This window comes from Lineus longissimus, chromosome 2, assembly GCF_910592395.1.
Source record: "Lineus longissimus chromosome 2, tnLinLong1.2, whole genome shotgun sequence".
NCBI lineage: Eukaryota > Metazoa > Nemertea > Pilidiophora > Heteronemertea > Lineidae > Lineus > Lineus longissimus.
The window spans coordinates 21,454,469-21,476,969 of NC_088309.1; the positions used below are offsets into that span (position 1 = coordinate 21,454,469).

The following is a 22,501-nucleotide window of genomic DNA, read 5'->3' on the forward strand; positions in this document are numbered from 1 at the left end:
TGGATCAAGTAGCTGGAGGAATAGTTCCCTGTTATCCGAACATGTGGCCTCTGTATCAGGAAAATGTCATCTGCATATATGTATGACAACTTGCAGAAAGAATAGTCCCCTGTCACTCGCATCCTTTGGCTGAAACAGCAAGATATTTTTTACACCCGGTCTTTCACAACCGGCTGAATAGTCTCTTGTCTTTTAGAACTGGCAATTGGTGTAGCAGGAGGGATAGTCCCCCGTCTTTTACAACTTAATTCGCTGTCTCTTACAGCCTGTAGCCGTTGCAACAGGAGTACAGTTTCCGGCGGTCTTTCACAACAGGTTGCTAATGTAGGAAGAGGTAGTCCCCTGTCTTTCACCAACCGTGGCTGGTGAAGCACGAGGAGTATTCCCCTGTCTTTCATAACCTGTAGCTGCTGGCGGAGCAGGAGGGATGGTTGCCTGTCTTCCACAACGAACGTGGCGAGAGGAATGTCTTTGTTATTGGAAGGAGGGGAATGTCTTTGGCTGGAGGAACGTCAACTCTCTGTCTTTCCAAACCAGCGGCTGGTGAAGCAGGCGGAATAGTACCCTGTCTTTAACAACATGTGGCTAGTGTAGCAGGAAGAGCCCTTGTGGCTAGGTGTAACAGTAGAAATAGTCCCCTGACTTTCAGAACTTGTGGATCAAGTAGTTGGAGAAATAGTTCCCTATTATCCAAATTTGTGGATTGTGTAGCAGGACGATGTCATCTGCATATATATATGACAACTTACAGAAAGAATAGTCACCTGTAACTCACAACCTTTGGCTATGACACAGCGGGATATTTTAAACACCCGGTCTTTCACAACCGGTGATACAGTCTCATGTCTTTTAGATCTGGTAGTTGGTGTAGCAGGAGGAATAGTCCCCCATCTTTTACAGCTTTATCCTCTGCTCTTACAACCTGTAGCCAGTAAAGCAGGAGTACACTTTCCGGGTGGTTGATGGAGCAGGAGGTATTGTCCACTGTCTTTCACAAACTCTGGCCAGTGTAGCAGGAAGAATAGTTCCCTGTCTTCGACAACCTGTAGCTGGTGGAGCATGAGGTATATAGTCCCCTGTCTTTCACAACCTGTAGATGGTCTAGTAGGAGGAGTAGTCCCCTGTCTTTCACAACCTGTAGCCGGTGGAGCAGGCGGTTTGTCTCAGGCCGCAAACATCAATGGGCCTCTCCAGGTGACAAGTGAGTAGAGTGACGGTCTGTGGCAGCCAACAGCGAGCCACTGGCAATGGAGGACCATAACTATCGTTCGGCTGCAGGTGAGTGCATGGCCACTGGGGGACAGTCCACTGATTCTGCCCATTATTAGCCTCCAGTGTGTCATCCATTCTTACTGCCAGGGCAGTAGAGACGGGTTGTTACATTGAAGACTGGTCATTCAGTGAGCTGAGAGCTAATTCCTATATAGAGACTGGTTGTTACAATGAAGACAAGTGGTCGCTCTTTGAGGACCAATTGCTACACAGTGGAGAGACTGTTTGTTTCATCGAAGTCAAGGCATTCCTTGAAAACCAATTACTCAGCGGAGACTGGTTGTTGACGGGTCATTGAAGACTGGTCGCTCATTAAGGACCAAATGTTACACTTGAGTGGAGAGATTGGTTGTTACATTGAAGCATGGTCGCTCTTTGAGGACCAATGGCTACACAGTGGAGAGACTGTTTGTTTCATGGAAGTCAAGGCACTCCTTGAAGACCAATTACTCAGCGGAGACTGGTTGTTGACTGGTCATTGAAGACTGGTCGCTCTTTGAGGACCAAATGTTACACTTGAGTGGAAAGATTGGTTGTTACATTGAAGCCTGGTCGCTCTTTGAGGACCAATTGCTACACAGTGGAGAGACTGGTTGTTTCATCGAAGTCAAGGCACTCCTTGAAGACCAATTACTCAGCGGAGACTGGTTGTTGACTGGTCATTGAAGACTGGTCGCTCTTGGAAGATTAATTGCAAAGCGGAGACCTGTTGTTGCAGTGAAGACTGGTCACTTTTTGATGACTAATTAGTATATATTGGAAAGCGATTGTTACATTGAAGGCTGGTCGCTCTTTGATGACCAAAGGCTATTTTGTGGAGACTGGTGTCACATTGAGTCCTGGGTACTCGATGAAGACTAATTGCTACACAGTGGAGACTGTGGTTGTTTTTCAAAAACTGGTCACTCATCCAAGTCCAATTGTTGTACTGTGGAGACTGGTTCACTCATAGAAGACCAAGTGCTTCACAGTTGAGACTGGTTGTATTATTGAAGTACTGGTAACTCATTTAGTTGTGACTTTGTCCTCAGACGGTCGATTTGGGACTTTCCTGTGGTGGACATGAAGAGGCTTGCCGTTTTGAGGTTTGCTGTGTTGCCCCCGTTTTTCCTTGACATCTGTGATCAGGGCAAAAATTTTTGTCATACGTCATACATGTATAATGGGGTACAGTACAATTTAGTAGGATGTACACTGGTGTCTGCTCTACACATAGCAATGATAAGGACAAGTTTTTATGCCTCTCCATGTGCCACTCTCAATTACCACAATGGCTTTTGGGTCATTGTGCCCAGCTTTGGCCTACTGTTGAAGTAACAGTAAGAAGTTTGGTACATTTCAGAGCCCAGGAAAAAAAACTTTGTGGAATATTTTGAGAAGGGAATAACCTTTGACTTGATGCCAAAAGAACAGTCAAATCAAAATCGTCCATCTGATACAAAATTACTTTATTATCTTACATTTGTACAAACAAACGAAATGAAAACATGACAAATTGGCAAAAAATTCTGATAACATGATTCACAAAATGTAGTACCAACTTAATATGCTACAAATGCATAAGTGACCAGGGTCCCACACTTTATCACTACACACTGTCTTAATGTTGTCCCACACATAGCCATCTTTATACATGTTAGTAGTAGCAGTAAAAAAAAGCCCCACTCCAATTTTTGACCCACCGTGTACCAATACATTTACGGACAAAAACATGAAGAACTCTTTCAACCGCACCAAACAATGTACATGTTGATAATAATAATATTTGGCCTAATGGTACACAAGATTTACAAATATCATTTGGCTTTCCCAGTGACCTTTTGTGAGCCAATATATACATATTCATATTCATAATGAGATCTCTGTTCATCAGATTTGTTTGAAAGTTACAAATGTCACAGCAAACTTTGCACAGGTTTCCTAGACATACATGTACACATAGGCCTCCATCACCGACATTAAAAACAAAATGCTATCAAAACCTAACAGCACCAATATTTTCAAAAAGGCAGAACAAATTTTACATGTCAGTACATTGCACTGTAGTCTTAGCCCTGAAACCTCAAAATTGGAACAATTCTAGAAACGAATCCTCTAAGTCACAATAAAAAAAAGAATTACAACATCACAATGAAGGAGCAATCTTTTGCAGTCAACACATTAGGCAGGGAGCACTCGGGCCTCTTTGACTAAAACATGAAACGTATTTTACCAAGGGCATGCAGCATGAAAGAAACAATGGTGAATATAGAACCTTCCTCCTCATATAGATTTGATTGCCACAGGTATACTGTCAAAGTCCACTCTCATTGTCGTTTTGTCAATTGGTTGCACACGTTCTATGGGCATCCCAAGCCCAGACATATGTTGGAAAAACGCCTCCTTTTCCACCTGAACTGTCATGTTGTTGATTCCAATTTCTTTAAAAATGGCAGTAACCTGAAAAAGGAGAATATTATGATTTCAATTAGAAAATTCTTCATGATTTAAATGGCATATAGCTAGTTAGAACCAAGTTCAACTAAGGGGAGTCATACTCCAAGTCGTACTAACCTGTTTGATTATTTTCTGTTCGGCAGCATCCGGTGAGACATGGATGTGCAGCATGCCGCAGTAAACTTTGGAGGAATGTTGCCAGAAATGCTGCTGTCTATATGAAGTCACACCTTCGATGGATAATACCTGGAAAATAATGATAGACATTATCATCCTGACACTTTACATACAACAATCAATTTCAGCTAGAAAATTAAGAGAGAGTTGCTACTTGGTTCCCCTTAAAGACAGTGAAGAGAGTTATAATGATGAGACAATTACAAAAAAAATCAAGCAAATGTCTTTGTTTCAGAATAATATGTGACTCGCTCTACCAAAACTAGGCGCTTGTCGCATCTGAACTCGACAGGTTGATACGGACTTGTTGTTCATTTCCCTATTGTAGACCTTTTGTGAAATCTATTACAAACTGATTTGGTCACATTTCACAAAAGGTCTACAATAGGGAAATGAACAACAAGTCCGTATCAACCTGTCAAGTTCAGATGCGACAAGCGCCTAGTTTTGGTGGAGCGGGTCACATATGAAGAAAATGTTTGTAACTTGGGGACTTCCAACTCCTTTGGCTGTCCAAGGACTCATATCACAACGGTAAAGTTCTTACTATACCTTTTGTAAACCCTGCCCTAATTCCTTTTGTAATTCTATAGGAGTTCTGAGCAGCATGATGAGGGAAGCTTCTTTCAACAAGGGTATTACACTCAGGAATATCATCACAGCTATAAACAATGAGCAGATTGGATCCGCGATATTCCAACCAAAATTTTCTATCAGTATGGATGAGATGATGACTCCGACACTGCCCAGTGTATCGGCTAAGACATGAAGGAAAACTCCTGAAAGAGAAGAGGGATTGTGTTCAATGAATATCTGAAAAGCGGTGTCTCAAGCAGTGCTTCACTAGTATGAGCCATAGTTCAAACTTGGACAAAAGTAGTGAAAGTGACCACTTTCCATCACATTTTCAAGTCCACAAATAGACTGGAATTATAAAATGAAATGACTTCTTCAACATACTCTCAAAATGGTTTATGTCACAAGATCAGATTTGAATATGATTATTTCTTTACCTTCCATATTTGTATTATGATGAGGATGATCGACTTGCACTTGACTCCCATGACTATGGCCGTGACCTCCGTGACTATGGCCATGACCCTGGCCAGCAGGGGCGTGACTATGGCCATGTCCTCCACCGTGGCTGTGACCATGCCCGTGACTGTGGGCATGGCGGAATGCACAAATACCAATGAGGTTAACTAAAAGACCCAGGACAGAAACGGTCTGAAATAGAATGAGGTGACAAACTTTGAGGGCAGAAAGTTTTAATCAAATTTGGCAAAGATTCAATATTGTTTTGGAGATGAAGTAGAAAAGGATTTCTTAGGGATTTTCGTTATCATTTGGTTACTCTCACTAAACTTTGGCTTTCGCCTCAATCACATGCACACTGCATGTACAGACATGTAGCGACTGAACAAACCTCAAACATGTTGAGCATAGAATGTGATCAGTGTGCATTGTGCACCTGTACATGTACCCTCAGGTAGTGGAATGCACTGGTGTCAAGTGGTTATTTAAAACAGGTAGGATTCCAACAGCTGCATAGATCAACAATCTAACGATGACAATACATCATATAAATCATCAAGAGTATCGTGTCACTAAACCTTCATAGACTTGAATGCTCAACCTACCAGCAGACGATCCGTATTGATTTCCGGTGGATCAAATACTCTACCAAGGGCAGTGGTAAAAACAAAGAAAGCTATCGTAGTCAAGAACAATCCATTGATGAAACCAGATAGCACCTCTATTCGGTCATACCTGAAAACAACAAACACCATCAGATAAACACGCGAAACATTCCATCAAGAGTAGATTAGAGTAATCATACATGTACAAATAGGGTGGAACTTACACTAGACTACTGGACAATGCATTTCACATTCATCACTTACCCATAAGAAAATATCCTAGTAGCTTTCCACCTCGACATCACAGCAGCATAAAGACCCATCACTAATGCAGAACAGTCAAACAACATGTGGAAACCATCCGATATTAGACCAAGACTGTTCGTCCACACACCGTATACAAGCTCAACAAACGTAAACAACTGAAACAAATCAAAACAATATTATAGTACCCGGTACTTCACTTTTAGCAATACATGTCACTATTACTTTTTAAACAGCTACAAAAGTTTTCATCTCAAGACAAGACAGTATGTGTCAATTATCACACCATAACCTGTCTATACACATGACTGCATGTAGATACTGGTCTGCAAGATCCATTCCCAGGGGAACATTAGTTTCACTCTGGCTACAATACTGTAAACCACAAAATTTTCATGCCGCTAATTTTTCCAATTTGTAAAAGATTTGGGGGGCAATCCCACTGGATGGAGAGTCAAAACAGTTGATATTAACTACAGGGTGGCCCAGAATTATTTTCCCTTGCACAATAGAATTCTATGGTGTACCCATTGTGTGAAGGAAAATAATTCTGGGCCATCCTATAGCATGCCATCATCCCAATATAGACCAAATGTAGTATTGCACTTACCAAATTAATGCACAAAAAGTAAAATATTTGTCTTGAATCTGAATTTTCAAGTATCTGTTTGAGTCCATTTTTGGCAATCACAATGACAGAGTGTGAGGTTCGTTGCAAGGCATCTCCAGCGAAGCTATAGAGAGGTTGACCGCTGGAGGAGTATCCGATGAAACTGCCTCTCGATCCACGACTAGGACTTGTGAGGATGGTGGTGGCTAAAATAAGAAGAGGGAATACGTGATTTTGTTTATTCACCCTAACATGATCAAGTCTCCAAAGAGCTCAGTGTTGTCACCGCTCAGTTACCACATGCCCTTTCTTCTGCAGTTCATGCTTCAAGTGCATTCTAAGCCAAAGTTCATGACTTTTGAATACATTTACAAATACATCTTCGGGATCGCTCCCAAGATGACTTTTGTGTTTACTGGACCTCCCCTGTGATGGCAGTAGTGGTGGTGGTGATGATGAGGGCAGCGCAATGATTGTGAGACTCACTCAAGTAGCGTCACAACTGCCTCAATGATGACGGTGGCGATATCAAAAAGATCTCGATTTACCTCAGAACAAAAATCTCGCCATCACTTACCGAATATGATCAGGATGATGCTGAAAATGACGCCACCAGACAAGGCATGTTCTTCTGCAATTATCTCTTGGATATGATGATGTATCGTCACTTTAGCTTTGTATGCCTCACTCCAGAATAAACTCAGAATCAGCCCGGAGACAAATATACTAATCGAGCCATACTTGGCCACATTGACAGCTTCTAGTCGATTTGTTGCCACCGCTTCGATGTAATAGTCCAACACAAATATGACGAGTGTCGCAACAAGGAAGGGCAAAACCAGTGACATGGAGGAGACTTCTTTTTCCACCTGAAAGCAGGACGGAAAAATAATCAGCATTTAAAGACGTACATGTGTTTCTTGTTTACTTTTAGACTGGTTGGTCTTTCACTCACTAACTCACTCCTGCAACTTGCCATTTCTATACAATAATAATAATGTCACGCATTTATATAGCGCTCCTCAGTAACGGAACTGTTAAAGCGCTTTGGGATATCACATTATTACCCCGGTCTCCACAGAAATCAATCAGGGGTTTCAAGGAGCAACCAGAAGGCGCTCACTTGAACTTGCTAGTCGGGGAACCAAGGAGTGACTCGGCCGGGAGTCGACCCACGACCTCCTGATCATGAGGCCGACTCTCTTCCACTGCGCTACCGCTGCCCCTATATCAACTGTACCTCCACTTCTCTCCTTAACGGTCCCTGTCAGCACCTCTCCTGTGACTCTAACACTCTCTATACCATGGAACATTAAATCAATCCACCACTTACAGTGGAAAATAAGAGTGCAGCTTCCCACTGGCAAGGAACAACCTTACAATTTTGGATTTTGGAAAATCTAAAATGAATCAGTTAGGCAATCAAAAATTCTACTCACAACTTTCGTGAAGTATATAAACAATGCCCATGGTAGGAGCAGGAAAAAGGACATCAGAGTTGAAATGGCATGGAGACGCTTGGCACCTCCAACAGCAATGGACAACTTCTTGGAGACATTCGTGTAGACTGTGTTCATACATAGGGTTATGAACAACAGGAACACACCACCCTGAAAAAACAGACACGTATATCATATTGTTAACAAAATTAGTATATGCTTCCATATAGCATGGATTGTCTCTGCAGCACACCAGTCCATCCAGACACTACCAAATTGCTATATGGTTCAGTAAACCCAGACATGCTCATGGGTTTCATTTGTTAATCTCAAAATATGAATATCACTACACTATACTACCATATAATTTTGTCATGAAAAAAACATACCGTATTAGTAAAATCTAGCGGTACAAGTACATCTTAACAATTATTTAAGACTCATATACAGACCCAAAAATCAAGTTCATCAACTTGATTTAATATAATCCAAAGGTTCTATTATCACAAGCAATGTACAAACAGTCAATATTTCTTTTACTTTGAATTTTTTTGATTTTTTCGAACTTGTTTGTGATAATACAAATGTTGACCTCAAGTATACAGGGTTTACAAAAAAGTGTCACTTCAATGGGCTTGCATCAGTTTCTGTACTAACCTTATGATCAGAGAGTCCTATCCATGAGGTGATATGGTAGAAAGTGTGGGTAATGATACTACTGTGTTGGTGGTTTGCTTCAGTCACTGAACAATATAATCAAGGAAAATCACAAAACCTTGCGGTATTTTAGAGCTTACATTTTGGCAGATTTCTTAATAGATCACCACATCAATTATTTTCAGGTATGGAAAACATAAGGTGATTCTTTGATATTTTGTGAAAAATTTTCATGCAAATCCAATCTGTTAGAAAATTCACATAGCCACCGAGGAAGCTAGAGAAAATTGCTTTACTGATTCCAGCGAAAAGGATACAGTGATGCTGTTTATCCTCCATATTGGCTGCGATATCATCATTGTCAAAAAGCAGCAGGCTCACAACCGCAATCAGAAAGAACACTGCACCACGCAGCTGAAAAATAGTAGCAGTAGTATTGAGAACAGACAGAAGATTCACGCATATTGGATGATGGAATATCGACAAGACTCTCTCTACATGATGTTAAGGTCATCCAGGAGGGCAAGGTGACATATCAAATCAAGACTACCAAAACTTATGTCATACTCGCTGTCATAGGACTATGAGATACAAACCTTTGCTGGGCCACCTCCCGCACTCGTGAAGAGTGCGCTCGCTCCGGCTATCATGACCAACTCGCTGTGTTCAAACAACAATATGGTTCTCAGGGGACCACAAAGGGTGAGCCCAAAGAACCACAACAGGTTGATTATACATCCAAACACAGCATGTCGACTTATTCGAAGCCACTGGTGTTTTGTAATTTTTGGTCCACTGGAAAAAGGCCTCTGTAGCAACACCAACACAACCGCAGACCTGAAAGAAATGACCACTGGTAAGTTTCTGCATTTCAAATATTTTTTTAGTATACATGCACAAATGAAGACCGTATTCTGTCTAAGGTCAATTGTATGGAATTAACTTGAATTTCCAATGTGTTGAAGACATATGCAAGTTTATGTGAATATTTAATTCAAAAATAACACAACATTAAATAAAAAGTTTCTTCTCAAACTGACCCGACAGATGTACACATGTTGTCTTGAATACAATTTGTCCAACCTACCCGAGTTTGACAATACAGAGAAACTGGACGACATGGACAACTTTCAGAATATCATAACTGAGGAAGAATCCAAAGGCTCTCATAAATTTAGACACAACCAGGAGGATGAGGTATGGACCAAATCTGAAACTAACATATTTACATCTTTATTGACACTTACTTAACTGTTTGAAGCTGAAAACGTAAAGTTTCCATTCAGTGTGTCCGATTGCTTAGAAAGAGATGATCAAAGAAAGCTAAGTTGCCATATTGTAGACATTTTATGTTGTCAAATGACGTGACTTTTTAACGAATTTTCAACAAACAGTTTACAATCAGAATTATTTTAGGTTGAATATAATTTACATATTCATACCTGGATGCCGGATATATCGCCCGTGATGGCAACAGGCCACCAATGCTGGATCCATATCTATCTGCCATGTTGTTTATTACCAAATCATAGTCATCAATCAACTATGAGTACATGCAGATCTGAAAACCATCTCATCTCATTGATGTCATTATCAAGTCCTTTACGAATTTCGAACTAAACAGGATGCTTCATCTTAAGCTTGTTTCAATAAAATCAACCTGGAACAAAAAAATTAATAGATAATGTTAGGTGCCAATCATAGAAGGATGAATTAAGATGCTATTAGTTAGAACCGGTCATCGTAAAACGCATCCACCAGAATCCAAAAGACATCAAATTTTTCTTACGTTTTACTACCATTTTGGTGTTAGATAAGCCGGGAGTTGCCTCAAATCACAAGCATCCAGTCCCAGGGCATGTGACCATACTGTCTGGATTATTATATGTATGGCTGGCTCCCTCAAAACACACAGGTCTGCGATATGCATGGTTAGTGCAATATGCATGCATTGATTGTTGTTGCACGCATGCACGTCACTTGCATGTATCATGTACTTGACTTTGAGTAAGTTGTATAGGGTGAAAAAAGTTCCACGTCATCACCTTCTTTTTCTCAGTGTCAGATGCAGCTACGGACGTGAAATTTGGCAAGGATCTAGAATCACTGATGACAATTAATGATATGCTAAATGTACCTTAATCAATCCTAAAATTCGACTGAAATTAACAAATATATGGTGAAATTGAAAGGGTATTATGAATTCGACGCCATTTTGCAACGTTAGAGAATTCCATTTCCGGTGATTTTAAAACCTCGACCACATGACAACTTTCCTTTCTCTTTTTTCCCTTTATACAACGATGGGTTGGTACTACCTATTCTAATCTTACATTACCATTATTTGTTGAAGGTTTTTATAGAGAAAATACTGTTAAATTTCCAAAGAACTCTTGATATTTTCATATATTGACATATTTTGAAGGAGCTTTTTGTGGAGGAACAAGGTTGGAGCAGGTGCGCTGGTTGTTTACAAATGGCCGACTTTCCATAGCAGCAAGAAGTCGCAGTCTATTTTCATGGTTTTCTTCTGTTTTGTAAGTTGACATTGCGTACATAATGAAAGTTGATAGAACCAGAGGAAATGGTTGCGCTATCAACCATACGTGTACCCTTCATTTTTGTAAATAAACGTAACTATGGTGCAACTGCAACTCTAAATTTGTCTAAGACTAAAAATACTAGGCTAAATAATAAAATAGGCCTAGGGCCTAGGCCTAGATCCCACCTCATTTCTCATCTGACATTTTCATTGCATGGCATGATTGGACATTGTCAATTGAGTCATGAGTTATCCACAGTCATGCCTACAGCCCCCACACAATGATCTACATGGCTGGATGTTTGGTGCCAGTGGGGATGAAAAGCTAGATAAAAGTTGACACTCGTCTGTATATAAAAGTGTGAAGGATTTCGGAGCAGCCTGATCAATGATACGTGATCAAGTCAACATCATCCATGATAACCATCATGGTCAGAATGTCCCTCTGGCCCCATTTGAGTAAGAAATTCTATGCATTGAGCAAACTTTTGTATCAAAAATTGCTGATTAAAGCCTTGTTATGTCTTATCTCACAGGTGTTGGAAACACTGAATCAAGATGGCTTTGACACCAAGACATACGACATATGGGGATTCATTTGGCAGGGAAGACAATGGGCAAACTCCACGACCTCGTGGACGGCATGGTGGGGGTCGGCAAGCCCTTCCACCAGCAGACCGTGAACTTGTACCAATACAAATAGCCACGCCCACGCCGCGTGTTGTTTTAGCACCAGATAATCCAAGAATAGACTACATAGAAAACAGACTTGCAAACCAGGAACATAATTTGAAAGGACTGATGGACAAAGCATTGAAAATCAAAGAAGATATCATAGAAAGTTTGAATTTCAATCATGGTACATGGCATGAGGAGAAATATGCTCGGGAGATGTTACAGGAGCATATCCGAACTATTACAGCAGTTGTCAAAAGAATGGGTAGAGATATTGAGGTAAGACATTTTACATTCAGAAACTTGCACTGCAATAGATCCCACTGACTCAATAAGTCTCATCTTAGTTATTTTTTATTCATCCAGTACACTTCCTCTATCTGGGGAGTATCAATAATTTCATTGACGATAATGAATGACAAATTGTTGTTTTACAGTTGCATTTTATTGAATGTTAACTGCCTTTTTTATAACCAGGTAAAAATATTTTCAGATTTTAGAAGAACAACTCAGGAATCGTGATGTGGTCCATCAGGGTGCAAACTCAGCAGTCAAAAATTTGGAAATGCACCACATAGCTGGGCAGACAGATCTCAGGGGGAGAGTTGCAAGATGTGATGCCTCACTGTCAAGACTCTCAGCAGATATCAAGGCCTGTAATGACAATATCAAGGTCCTCGCTCTTCAGGTCACTGACAATACAAACAGAATTTATGACAGGTTCCAATCTTTTGAACAGAAGGTAGGTTTTTAACCCTAAATTATTGCTAAAAAAAGTTACTTTGGGGTCTAGCTTAAGCTATTTTTTTGACTTTTTTTCTTAGATTTATACTCATGTTTATATTTCTTTCAACCTCAATTCATGCAGCTTGCAGAAGTCGGTGCCAAGATCGAAAAGGTTAATGTCGAATCAACAATGCAGATCAAACACGTTGAAGGTGATTCTTCACAGCAGTTGTCATTGCTTGACGTTAAGACCAGGGGTATTGTCGAGGATCTCAGGAATATGATCGCCACAAATAGGGTGCACTCAGAAAATGAACGCGAGAAGATGGAAACGAGAATACTGACCTACTTGGAAAGGAGCAACACGACAAGGGACAATAAAGCAGTGAGTGATAATTACTTTTGTCTACTCAAGTCTTATGGTTTGCACTTCAAGTAAGAAAATACAGAAATGAGAGGCCGACAGAGAGAGCTGTCAGCTACTCCTAACTCACTCCTTGCAATATTTCTCCAAACTCATATCAAGTGATGGGTACATATATACCAGTAAATCGAATTGTTTATGAGGAGCTTGCGCACGATTTTGGGGTGGGATAAAATGCCTGTAAGACGAGACGTTTGTTCCGTGTTGCTGGAGGATGTCTTTTAAAACTCCAAAGTGCTAGATGTTCTGTTTATTGCCCCCCCCCCCCCCCCATTTGGAACCCTAGAGGGAAAGAATCCACCTACAGCATTACCAAAGCAAGGATCAGTCCAACTTTTTTCTCTAGGTTGTTGTAATTTCCTGTTTTCTATTTATAAAGGACAAGTTTGAGAAAATCATTAATGAGTGGATAAAGAATTTGAATGAAAGGATCACCAAATTAGAAGACGAAACGAGACAACAGCAAGAAAAGCTAATCATTGTGGAATCGGTGAGCATCTTCTAGTAATGAGAACACATTCTTCTAGTTTAGACACTTCTGTTTCCTAAATATTCCACGGGACATAGCCAGCCAGCGTAATTTTACATCTTGAAGCGATCTCCTACCCCTTTACTAACAACTTAACTGAAGGGAAAGACTTGCTACGGAAATGTGACTTGCTTAAGATAAACTAATCTTAACAAAGTTTCCTTATCATCTATTTTCTTTCAGACTTTCGATCACAAACTGACACAAGTGATCGAAAACAACATGAAGAAACAGAAAGAAGAACACATGAGGCTAAAACAAGAATGCCGTGAAGGTTTCAGCACCGTCCACGACAGTATCGGCAATATGAAATTGGTCATGGATGGGAAGAGACGTCTGCTTGAAGAGCATCTCAAACGTGATATTGCTACAATCAAGAAAATGGTGGTCTTGGTCTGATTGGTCGAGATTGTGGTCTTGGTTTCAGTATCACAGCCAAACATGTGGTCGCCGTCCAATTCTTTAGATTGTAGGCAATACTCCTTTGACGACTTTTAATCAGCAGATTGGAAGAAACTTTTCCAGATTTCGTGTCCAGGTACGCATGTACATGAATATGAACTTGTCTGAACTCATCATGTGCTTGCGTAACTGGATACAAAATCTGGAAATTTTGCTCCCGGCCGATTTTGGATTGGGGCAGATATAATCTCCTCAAAGGATTATTGTGGGCTGATCAGTCAGAGCTAATAGGGCTTCCTTTTCGGTCGTTACGTGTACTCCTAGTTAGAATGTTAGGAAGTTAGCAATTTTGGTAACAAAAAGCTTTGAAACTGGCGCTGGCACCAAAGTCTCATGATATACTATGTCATTTATCCTTGTGATTGCACTAGCTTCCTTTGTTAAAAAAACTGGCGGGAACCTTGACTTTGAAACGCAGACCTACATGTAACTTTCCAAATAAGACCTGCACTACTGTGTGAGAAAGAGGTTGTTTTTGCCAGCATGACTAAAGCTGGCACTAGGCCTACTGCTCACCTTGGGTCACGGGTAAAGGTTAATCAGCTTTTCCAAAGTAACGTCAGTCCGAATGCCAAAATCTAAATTGCCAGAATACACAGCAAATTTTTTAATTGTTGTCACTGAATAGTGAAGACTAGCACTGGCTACAGACATGCGTTGTATAATGCTCTTGATTTGCATGCAAATGCAACAGTTGTTCATAATAATTCAAAATTCCACTGCCAAGAATTTTTTTATGAAATGAATAGTGTGCTGTGAGTTTGTTTGTGTTAATGTCGACATATCAGTACTTGAGTTGATTGCATTCTAAGCATTGTTTGCTGGGTTTTTATCTTTGTATAGATATATTTATCATAGTTTAGAAAAAGGAAAACCTCACCAAACAATGTCACAGTATTGCAATGACTCGGTGTCACTTGGTCTGAAGTTTTAAAATATTGAACTACATTCTGTACATTTCCATTTACTAAAAGGTAGATCTTAAATATTTATATACCGGTAGTAAATGTTTTTATGCATCGTATCCAAACTTTTTAAAATTGTGTGTATATGATCTCACTCTCAATGAATATGTTTTTATATTGTGACAAATTTCTTTGTTCTGTTTTGACATCTTAAGTGTACAGTGTAGGTACCTGTAGTGTGATAAACTGTCGTTCCATCATTAAATTGGTGGGTATTACTGCTAGGATGTGTGATTTAAGGAGTGCATTTCACCCCTCAAGAATTTGTTTGAGAAAAGATTTCTTTTGTATTTGAAGTAGAAGGGTCAATGCTACATGTGTACATTGAACCATCACTATGTGTATTCCATGACATCCTAGTAGTTGAGGTATATTGAAATTCCAGTATTATTTTACATTTCATGACTGAAGAATCCTGTCACAGTCTTCCTAGAACTTCTTTCGACTTTGGTAATAAAATAAATTTATAAGTCAAATTGTGAAGAGAATATACATGTCATAAGGCTTTCCTTTAAAGAATTTACAAACTGTGAAAAGAACATTTTGTGATATTTAGACAAAATAAATATATTTATTGAATATTCTTGTAACAGTTGTATTTTTGCTCATCTTTCCAAACAAGGCTCCTGTGAACGAGACCAGAATTGATATTTTCATCATCACTAGCCACCCTCTGGCCAAGAAAGAGCCCTCAATGGAAGATACTGGGAGTGAAAACATGAAGGATTACAAAGACATGTTACCTAACACCCAGTTCACCTCGGGGTAAACCAAAGACATGATGCTTCAGCAATTTATGTTGACAAACTCTGCAGGACAGCACATGGCTCATCCTGGCACCAGTTGTTTTCAATATACTCTGCCTCTCGACAGTTGATGTAGGAGTATCAAAACCCCCAGTCTCAGGATTCACATTGCTTGGCTTATAACCACAACTCTCCTATGAAATTTGCCTGCTTGAGAATAAGAGTGCCATCGGGATCGAACGTACAATGGAATGCATGTACAATGCAGACTTGAGTTCATGAACGTTGCAGCAGAGAGTGCACTGACCAGGAAAATGGCTACTACCCGAAGACAGACATCAACAAGCTGGAGATTGGAGAGAAACAGGTAGCCATTTTCCGAATGAGAACTCTACACCTTCATCAGTCATCATGGGACAGGCCTCAAGGTTGTCCTCTGGCATTGGAAAAGAGAGATGCCACATTCAGAAGACCGGCCAGAGCTCACATTCCAACAAACACCAAGGGCTGAACTGAAAAAGAGCTGCGTCGCACTGCCGCTGCTCAATGTTGAAGAAATTCTCCATGCTCGATCGCCTGGTCACTAGCATTTTGATATACTAGTCCTATTTGTCATATGTGACCCGCTCTACCAAAACTAGGCGCTTGTCGCATCTGAACTTGACAGGTTGATACGGACTTGTTGTTCATTTCCTTATTGTAGACCTTTTGTGAAATGAGACCAAATCAGTTTGTAATAGATTTCACAAAAGGTCTACAATAGGGAAATGAACAACAAGTCCGTATCAACCTGTCGAGTTCAGATGCGACAAGCGCCTAGTTTTGGTAGAGCGAGTCACATATGAGAAGTGACAGTTCTGTTTGTTCCTCATTGTCCTGCAGCATCATCTTGACTCCCAAAACATTGCAACTTACTTTATGCTGGTCAATGTATGAGGTAGTAATGCAGATGCCAGCCTTTGGCCAGATGTTCACATGTCTATTGCACAAAAGAACACATAGCAGTAATATTTTGTGTAGAAAAGATTTATTTGCACAATGTACATTATTGACAGATTTACATCACAGACTTGTTCAGCTGAACACCATGTCTAATTACCCTAGGTATCCTTGACCATATTATCAAGAAAATCTTTGCAACACTAGTGTCAAATTTCTGTGTGAAAAGAACGATGTCATGGTACTTTATCGGGCCCAGGGACCCTAAATACCAGTTTTGTGAAACTTTTTATATCGAAAACACAGGGTCCCCATATGGGGAGGAAACACAAAACTGTGGATTTTTCATCAATTAAACAGCAGGCGTAGGAACTTAGTTTCTTAGTATGGATTTAGCACTTATTTAGAGCATTTGTAATAGTAGAAAGATTTTCAGGGTACCAGCTGGATTTTCAGGATTAGATTTTTTATGTTCACAAGGGTATCTCCCTGAACAAGGTTCACTCACCAGTACTTGTTCAAAATCATTGACAGAGAAATAGTATGTTGAGAAGAATATCATGCAATTTTAACACCTAACAGTAACACATCATGTCTAACCCACATACTTAGCTGCCACAAGACTGCAAACAGTGTTAATTGATGGTTAGAATAAAAAAATTATGATAATAACCAGTATAATATCGTAGGCCTTTATCCCAGGTCAGCTTTTTTACTGTTGTGGAGAACTTTTATCTCATTGTTATAACAGCAAATGATAAACTATTGAATATGATATTGCAGTATAATTTTCCATTAGCCTATATGTGAAATGAAGCAGTTGCAGTATATTGAGAAATGAAATCTTTTGAGACAGCTTCAGTGGACAATTACACCTAATATGATTATACACTTGAATACCAAGATAGTACAATGAATCAAGGAATTAAATGTTTGTCTGAACTATGAGGAACACGAATATAGGTTTACATGAGAAGCAATGATTTCAATTAACAATTTCAATGAACAAACTGATGATCAAGTACTTTGAACAATTGAAAACGTCATCTGAAGTAAAAATTTTGAACTTACTTATGACAAGTGTCAGAACTGGGACAGTGAGGTCAGACTGGCCATAATCTGTAGGCCAATGGCGTCATGACATCGGACATAAAGCTCCAAAGTGCAATGCACAGACGCACCACACTTATCATACATAATGATCAAAGTGTGATAGCCCAGTGTCACAATGGCCTTGCATGATAAATTACTCAATTTATTTCATATGACCCGAGTAAGTAGGTTGAAAATGCCTGACATGTCTTCTCCATATCTATGAACTTTAGGACAACAAGAGTCATTTTAGAAGTAAACACAGTCATACATCTCTTCAATCTAATCTATTTTAAGTAGGAAGTGATTTAAATGACATGCATGTTCTATTGTATACATGGAAATAAGACAATGTACGATATACCATGGTCTTGCTTACAATACATAGTCACGGTTGTGTATTATTTTATGTACAGCAGTAACAGATATGGAACACAAAAGCATAATAAATACAAGGTAGCACATGTAGAATTAAATTATTCTGGAACCTACCAGAGTAAGACAACAATTATGATTTGCAGAAACACAATTTTGCTTTAAGTTTTCACTTTTTGGCAAGAATTCTCCAATCGATATTTGATGTCTGAATAGGCATTATAAATAGCCATACATTGTCAAGATTTTATACTTCATATATGTGTACATGGAAAGCATCATAAATTTGAGTGGGTATATTTTGAGGATATCTTGTTTAAAATGGAGGGAAATGCGATACAATGAATATGAAAAATATTCAACCCTAGATTAGAATGACAACCATGTCGGCCAGCGATATTTTGCAGCAAAATATTTTGATTTAAGAGTCCAACACGAACATGTTTCTTCTTTACTGGTCTCTAAAATAAAGCTTGGCATTATTGAACTCCTTCCAAGTGGTATCTGAAGAAATTTATCAAGACCTAAAGAGTCTGAAATATTTCATTTTGGCTTATAAAACGTATAGCTTGCCATCACTTTGCTCTTCGCAATGGAGTGTAGTCTGATGGGTGATGCATTATAATTGCAAGATGAACTATCCTTTTACCCATTACCTTGTACTGACAACAACTGATCATGTGAGAAGAACTAGAATATAACACAACCGATCAAAAGACTCAGCTACCCTTCTACCCAATCTATGCAAAATGGTTTATCTCTCGAACTAGTTCAGCACACAAAATGCATGATTAGGTTCACCATGTCAAAGAAATTTAACCCTTTTACTGCATATAATGAGCCAGATAGTATATGTGCATGTTGCCTACATTGGCTGAAAACTTCCTACAATAGTGTTGAATACTGGTATGATGGGTAGCCGGTGTCTTTATCGTGTGACCAAATGAAAATAGGAAGAATTTAGTTCTTTAACACAGTTTACTATCACCGATGGTTTGTTCATTCTGATTTATGCTCGATAACCCCTGTCATCTTCGATAAGATTGGTAAAGCCTTCTCGGTTCTTTGTACGGCACATCAGGATACATGAAGCGATCATACCAAGAATCTGGAAAGAAACAAATGCTTAAGTTTCAAAGGAACTTTCCAACAGAAAATCGGCTGTATTCACAAGTTTGAATTAACTTTAGAAGTAGAATGACTTTATTTGAGATACCATTGGAAATCAACTTGACACTTAGAATTCGTCATGGATGATTTTTTCCAGGGTGTAAAACATTTTGTCAATTTTCTAAACCTCCCTAAAAATGGCTGATCAAAGCTCACCTGTATGACAGCAAATGCTACTGCTACACCAGCTATGATCCCGAAATATCTCATGAACACGTTCTTCAGCAGATCAAAACAGCCCTGAAATTGTGAGGAAAAAGTATAATATTCAGAACCTAATTGTTTATAATGAACAACAAGGTACATGTGACGATATCAGCAACAACTTTTTCTAGTGTTGGTAGCAACTACATGCATTATATCTTTTTAAAGTCAACTCACGACCACATTTTTTCAGTCACAAGATTTGTAATGTCTTGACAGCTATATTGATGCACACAGCCTGCACAGAAATAGCACTGTCTACAGACAGGAAGTAAATCCTTACGAAACAGAAGACACATTCTAACAAACATGGCCCAAAATCCACCCATTTCCCAAGTTACCAAAACACATATGAACAAGTACTTTGTAAACTCTACAATACAACATTCCAGGAACCTCAAGGTTGAAGAAACAGAACTCTTACCTGATCATATACATCTCCAGGCTCACAGACAACCCCAGTGCCATTTCCGCAGCAAGATCCAGGAAGAACCCCAGTGTGGTTTTGACCCCATGGGGTGTCATACCAGTCAGTGTAATTGTGGAGTCCGCAACACTTAAGCTGTAAGTTGAAAAGAAAAGCAGTCCAGTTAAAATAGTGTTGTAGCAGAAATAGATAATGTCTTCTATTTCTTCAGTTTTTTATGGTGAAGCTAAAATATTTTCTGATAATTCAGTGAAATGTAAAACACACGTACAGTTACAGATACTTCACAAAGTCAATTTCCTCTTATCGACCAAAAAGTGAAAAACCAAGCATCAGCAGCACAAATATTCAACTGGGGTTTCAGCTCTCGTTTGTTTCTTGACTAAACAAACAACTGGGAATCGCAAGCGCATCATCTTTACCAATATTATTTACAAAGTATTTTGTCGTGTTGTGACTTCAATACAAACCTCGTTTTGCATGTAGTCCACTTCATCGGTCAATGTGTCCTCCAAAGAGTAGTTGCCGAAGGCAGATTTCATTCCAGTCTCAATATTGTTCTCAATGCCAGCTTTGTAGACAATGCCCAGGACACCAGCGGCAATCTCTGCCAGCAAGATCACCATCAAAAGGGTGAAGAACTGGAAGAAGTTTTAAAATTAATTCTCTACAAAAATGAAAAGTCTAACTTTGCAATAAGACTAAAAGCTTCTATTCATTATCCAACATTTAATGAATTGTTGCATCACTGTAGGTATCTATTCATTACTGCATGATTTTACTTTACAGCTGTCGAACCTCGAGTCCAATGTAGGCCTACATTTGAGTAGTTGTGACAGTTTGAGTATTGCTATCTGGCAGTGGGTGGCTGTCAGTCAACCTACATCATGTAACAAATGCGTATCACAGGGCCATATCGGTCATACACAGGGAATTCCTGTTCCTCCCTGGGCCACTGTTCAGCGTAGAAGAGACAGAACTGAGACCTATCCACACTGTTGGCAGGGTTGGTACTCAAATCCAGCTCATCCAAATCTTTCCCTTCTAAGAATATACATGCACTGGTAGAACTAGTAGTCCGAGACGAAAATACCTACCACAGCGAGCACACACTTGCTTTCCTTACATCCACCAATGCAACCAAGGAGACCCAAGATAAACATAAAGACGGCAACTCCCATCAAGATGCTGGCTGGGATGAGTGTGTAGTATGCCGATGAGAGCTCATCATAGTGTTGATATGTTATGTACACGCTGATTCCAAGATAGAGAAGTCCAGCTGCCGCAGCCTGAAAATCAAGATGTAGGTAACTTAAACTTCGAGATAAATATGTATTTTGACAGTATGAGTGGCAGCAGTTAAGTTCCTGCTCTGGGAGACACAAGTTGCCTGCGGAATGGGTGATAACGCAGCGGTCAAAAATACATTTAGTACAAAAATAAGCAAACCATCTATTAGGACATGGCGAAATAAGGGCGTCCCTATATTTATGTGCAACTGAACAACAACATGGTGGTGGTAGTCAGGCGAAGTTTATGTCAGTTACTCACCCAAAATACAAGACCCAGCAGAGCGATGAAGAATTTTGAGGTAACACTGCACTCTCCCATTATGTCAGCCAGTCGTTATCACACTAAGATCAGGAAAATAAGCAAGAAAACGACGTTTATTGCGTTCTATTTGCAAGCACTTCCTTGACTGCCGAAAGCACAATGTCATGTGACTGAGTCATGCGTCATGTGACCCGACCAAAGGTTGGTAAAAATTAAATAGAAAATTGGCATTGGCATCACCCACAAGGTCAGTGGAGCAGTGACGCAAACACATGAGCATCCTGGCACCAGTCCTGTGGTTTAAATATACTCCTCCCTTTCGATATTTCAAACGATATTTGTATACGAGGTAGGGGAGCATATATCAAAAACATGACTGCATCCTGGCAGAACCAGTGGTTTTCAATATACTCCGCCTGTTGATATTTGTGGCCATATATGACGTAGGTGTAAAAAAATCTGTTCTTAGGATGGGATGAATGGCACAGGGCCGCCCGCGAATTTTTTTTCCTGAACCTTTCGGGCAGGACAGTGTACATTTGTACACAGGTTCTCAGCCAATCAGAATCCGATAAATCTGATGAAAGCACCACATTGTCTAGTGAAGTGCGTTGAAAACAATCAGTCTTGAAAAAACACATTGCACGAAATGATAAATTTTGACTACTGTATGCAAAACAGCAGGGATGGCTATTCTACTTGTGTCATTTGAACCCATTTTGCTTGTATAGTTTTGTTTTGTATTTTATACTGTGTAGTAGAACTTGCCATTATATCAATCGATATTTCTGTAAAATGATGCTTCAAATAACGCTGTTCTCATATCTCCAGCTGTTCTTTCTTGTTACATGCCTGATGCTATTCCTGGTGATGAAATATATGTATTAGTAATGTAATATATTTCTGGTGTGTTCACTGTTGCAATAAATCATACAAATCCTGAAAATCTTTGCTTGTATTGTTTTGTGCTTGTTACTCAAATTAATTTGAAGCATACAGTATCAAAATATACTGGAGGAAGACCATACACATGAGGCAGTATCGAAAGACAAGTCTCATTGCAGAGAAACATATATTCATACTGGAGGAAGACCATTCACATGAGACAAGTCTCATTGTATATTCATACTCAATATTATGATATCTGAAGGACTATCCCTTGGATCTTGGAGATGG

The 22,501-nt window shown here is 39.5% G+C and overlaps 3 protein-coding genes across 6 annotated transcripts; 1 reads left to right on the forward strand and 2 right to left on the reverse strand.

Moving 5' to 3' along the window:
* Positions 1-2,703: 2,703 nt before the first annotated feature.
* LOC135482840 (proton-coupled zinc antiporter SLC30A5-like) lies at positions 2,704-14,478 on the reverse strand. Of its 4 annotated transcripts, none has more exons than XM_064763272.1 (15): positions 14,370-14,478; positions 9,938-10,155; positions 9,583-9,711; positions 9,092-9,332; positions 8,813-8,909; positions 8,496-8,581; positions 7,839-8,009; positions 6,977-7,268; positions 6,400-6,605; positions 5,790-5,947; positions 5,526-5,655; positions 4,899-5,112; positions 4,438-4,664; positions 3,826-3,954; positions 2,704-3,711 (listed from the first exon to the last, which is right to left on the reverse strand). In XM_064763272.1, the coding sequence occupies exons 2-15, from the start codon at positions 10,003-10,005 to the stop codon at positions 3,535-3,537; spliced, it is 2,325 nt and encodes a 774-aa protein (XP_064619342.1). In that variant the 5' UTR covers positions 10,006-10,155; positions 14,370-14,478; the 3' UTR covers positions 2,704-3,534. The 4 variants fall into 4 exon arrangements, with proteins under 4 accessions (XP_064619342.1, XP_064619343.1, XP_064619340.1 ...); XM_064763273.1 differs by lacking the exon at positions 14,370-14,478 and adding an exon at positions 10,633-10,739 and having other exon boundaries at positions 9,583-9,705; XM_064763270.1 differs by lacking the exon at positions 14,370-14,478 and adding an exon at positions 10,633-10,739.
* On the forward strand, positions 10,943-15,368 carry LOC135482841 (protein FAM81A-like). Its single transcript, XM_064763274.1, has 6 exons — positions 10,943-11,032; positions 11,574-11,991; positions 12,206-12,454; positions 12,581-12,823; positions 13,242-13,352; positions 13,575-15,368. Exons 2-6 carry the CDS (start codon positions 11,596-11,598, stop codon positions 13,788-13,790), a joined length of 1,215 nt encoding a protein of 404 aa, XP_064619344.1. The 5' UTR covers positions 10,943-11,032; positions 11,574-11,595; the 3' UTR covers positions 13,791-15,368.
* Positions 15,369-16,574: 1,206 nt separating this feature from the next.
* On the reverse strand, positions 16,575-21,487 carry LOC135482842 (tetraspanin-3-like). The gene is made up of 6 exons (XM_064763275.1): positions 21,323-21,487; positions 20,869-21,060; positions 20,242-20,412; positions 19,769-19,906; positions 19,297-19,380; positions 16,575-19,078 (listed from the first exon to the last, which is right to left on the reverse strand). The coding sequence occupies exons 1-6, from the start codon at positions 21,380-21,382 to the stop codon at positions 18,980-18,982; spliced, it is 744 nt and encodes a 247-aa protein (XP_064619345.1). The 5' UTR covers positions 21,383-21,487; the 3' UTR covers positions 16,575-18,979.
* Positions 21,488-22,501: the final 1,014 nt, after the last annotated feature.

Coding starts and splice junctions, on each gene's coding strand:
- LOC135482840 (XM_064763272.1), bottom strand. CDS start 10,005: ATGGCAGATAGATATGGATCCAGCATTGGTGGCCTGTTGCCATCACGG. Junction 6,606..6,976: donor CATCATCCTGATCATATTCG/GTAAGTGATGGC, acceptor TTCTTATTTTAG/CCACCACCATCCTCACAAGT. Junction 3,712..3,825: donor AACAGAAAATAATCAAACAG/GTTAGTACGACT, acceptor CTCCTTTTTCAG/GTTACTGCCATTTTTAAAGA.
- LOC135482841 (XM_064763274.1), top strand. CDS start 11,596: ATGGCTTTGACACCAAGACATACGACATATGGGGATTCATTTGGCAGG. Junction 12,455..12,580: donor TCCAATCTTTTGAACAGAAG/GTAGGTTTTTAA, acceptor CAATTCATGCAG/CTTGCAGAAGTCGGTGCCAA. Junction 12,824..13,241: donor CGACAAGGGACAATAAAGCA/GTGAGTGATAAT, acceptor CTATTTATAAAG/GACAAGTTTGAGAAAATCAT.
- LOC135482842 (XM_064763275.1), bottom strand. CDS start 21,382: ATGGGAGAGTGCAGTGTTACCTCAAAATTCTTCATCGCTCTGCTGGGT. Junction 21,061..21,322: donor TGCTGGGTCTTGTATTTTGG/GTGAGTAACTGA, acceptor CTTGATTTTCAG/GCTGCGGCAGCTGGACTTCT. Junction 19,381..19,768: donor CTGGAGATGTATATGATCAG/GTAAGAGTTCTG, acceptor TCACAATTTCAG/GGCTGTTTTGATCTGCTGAA.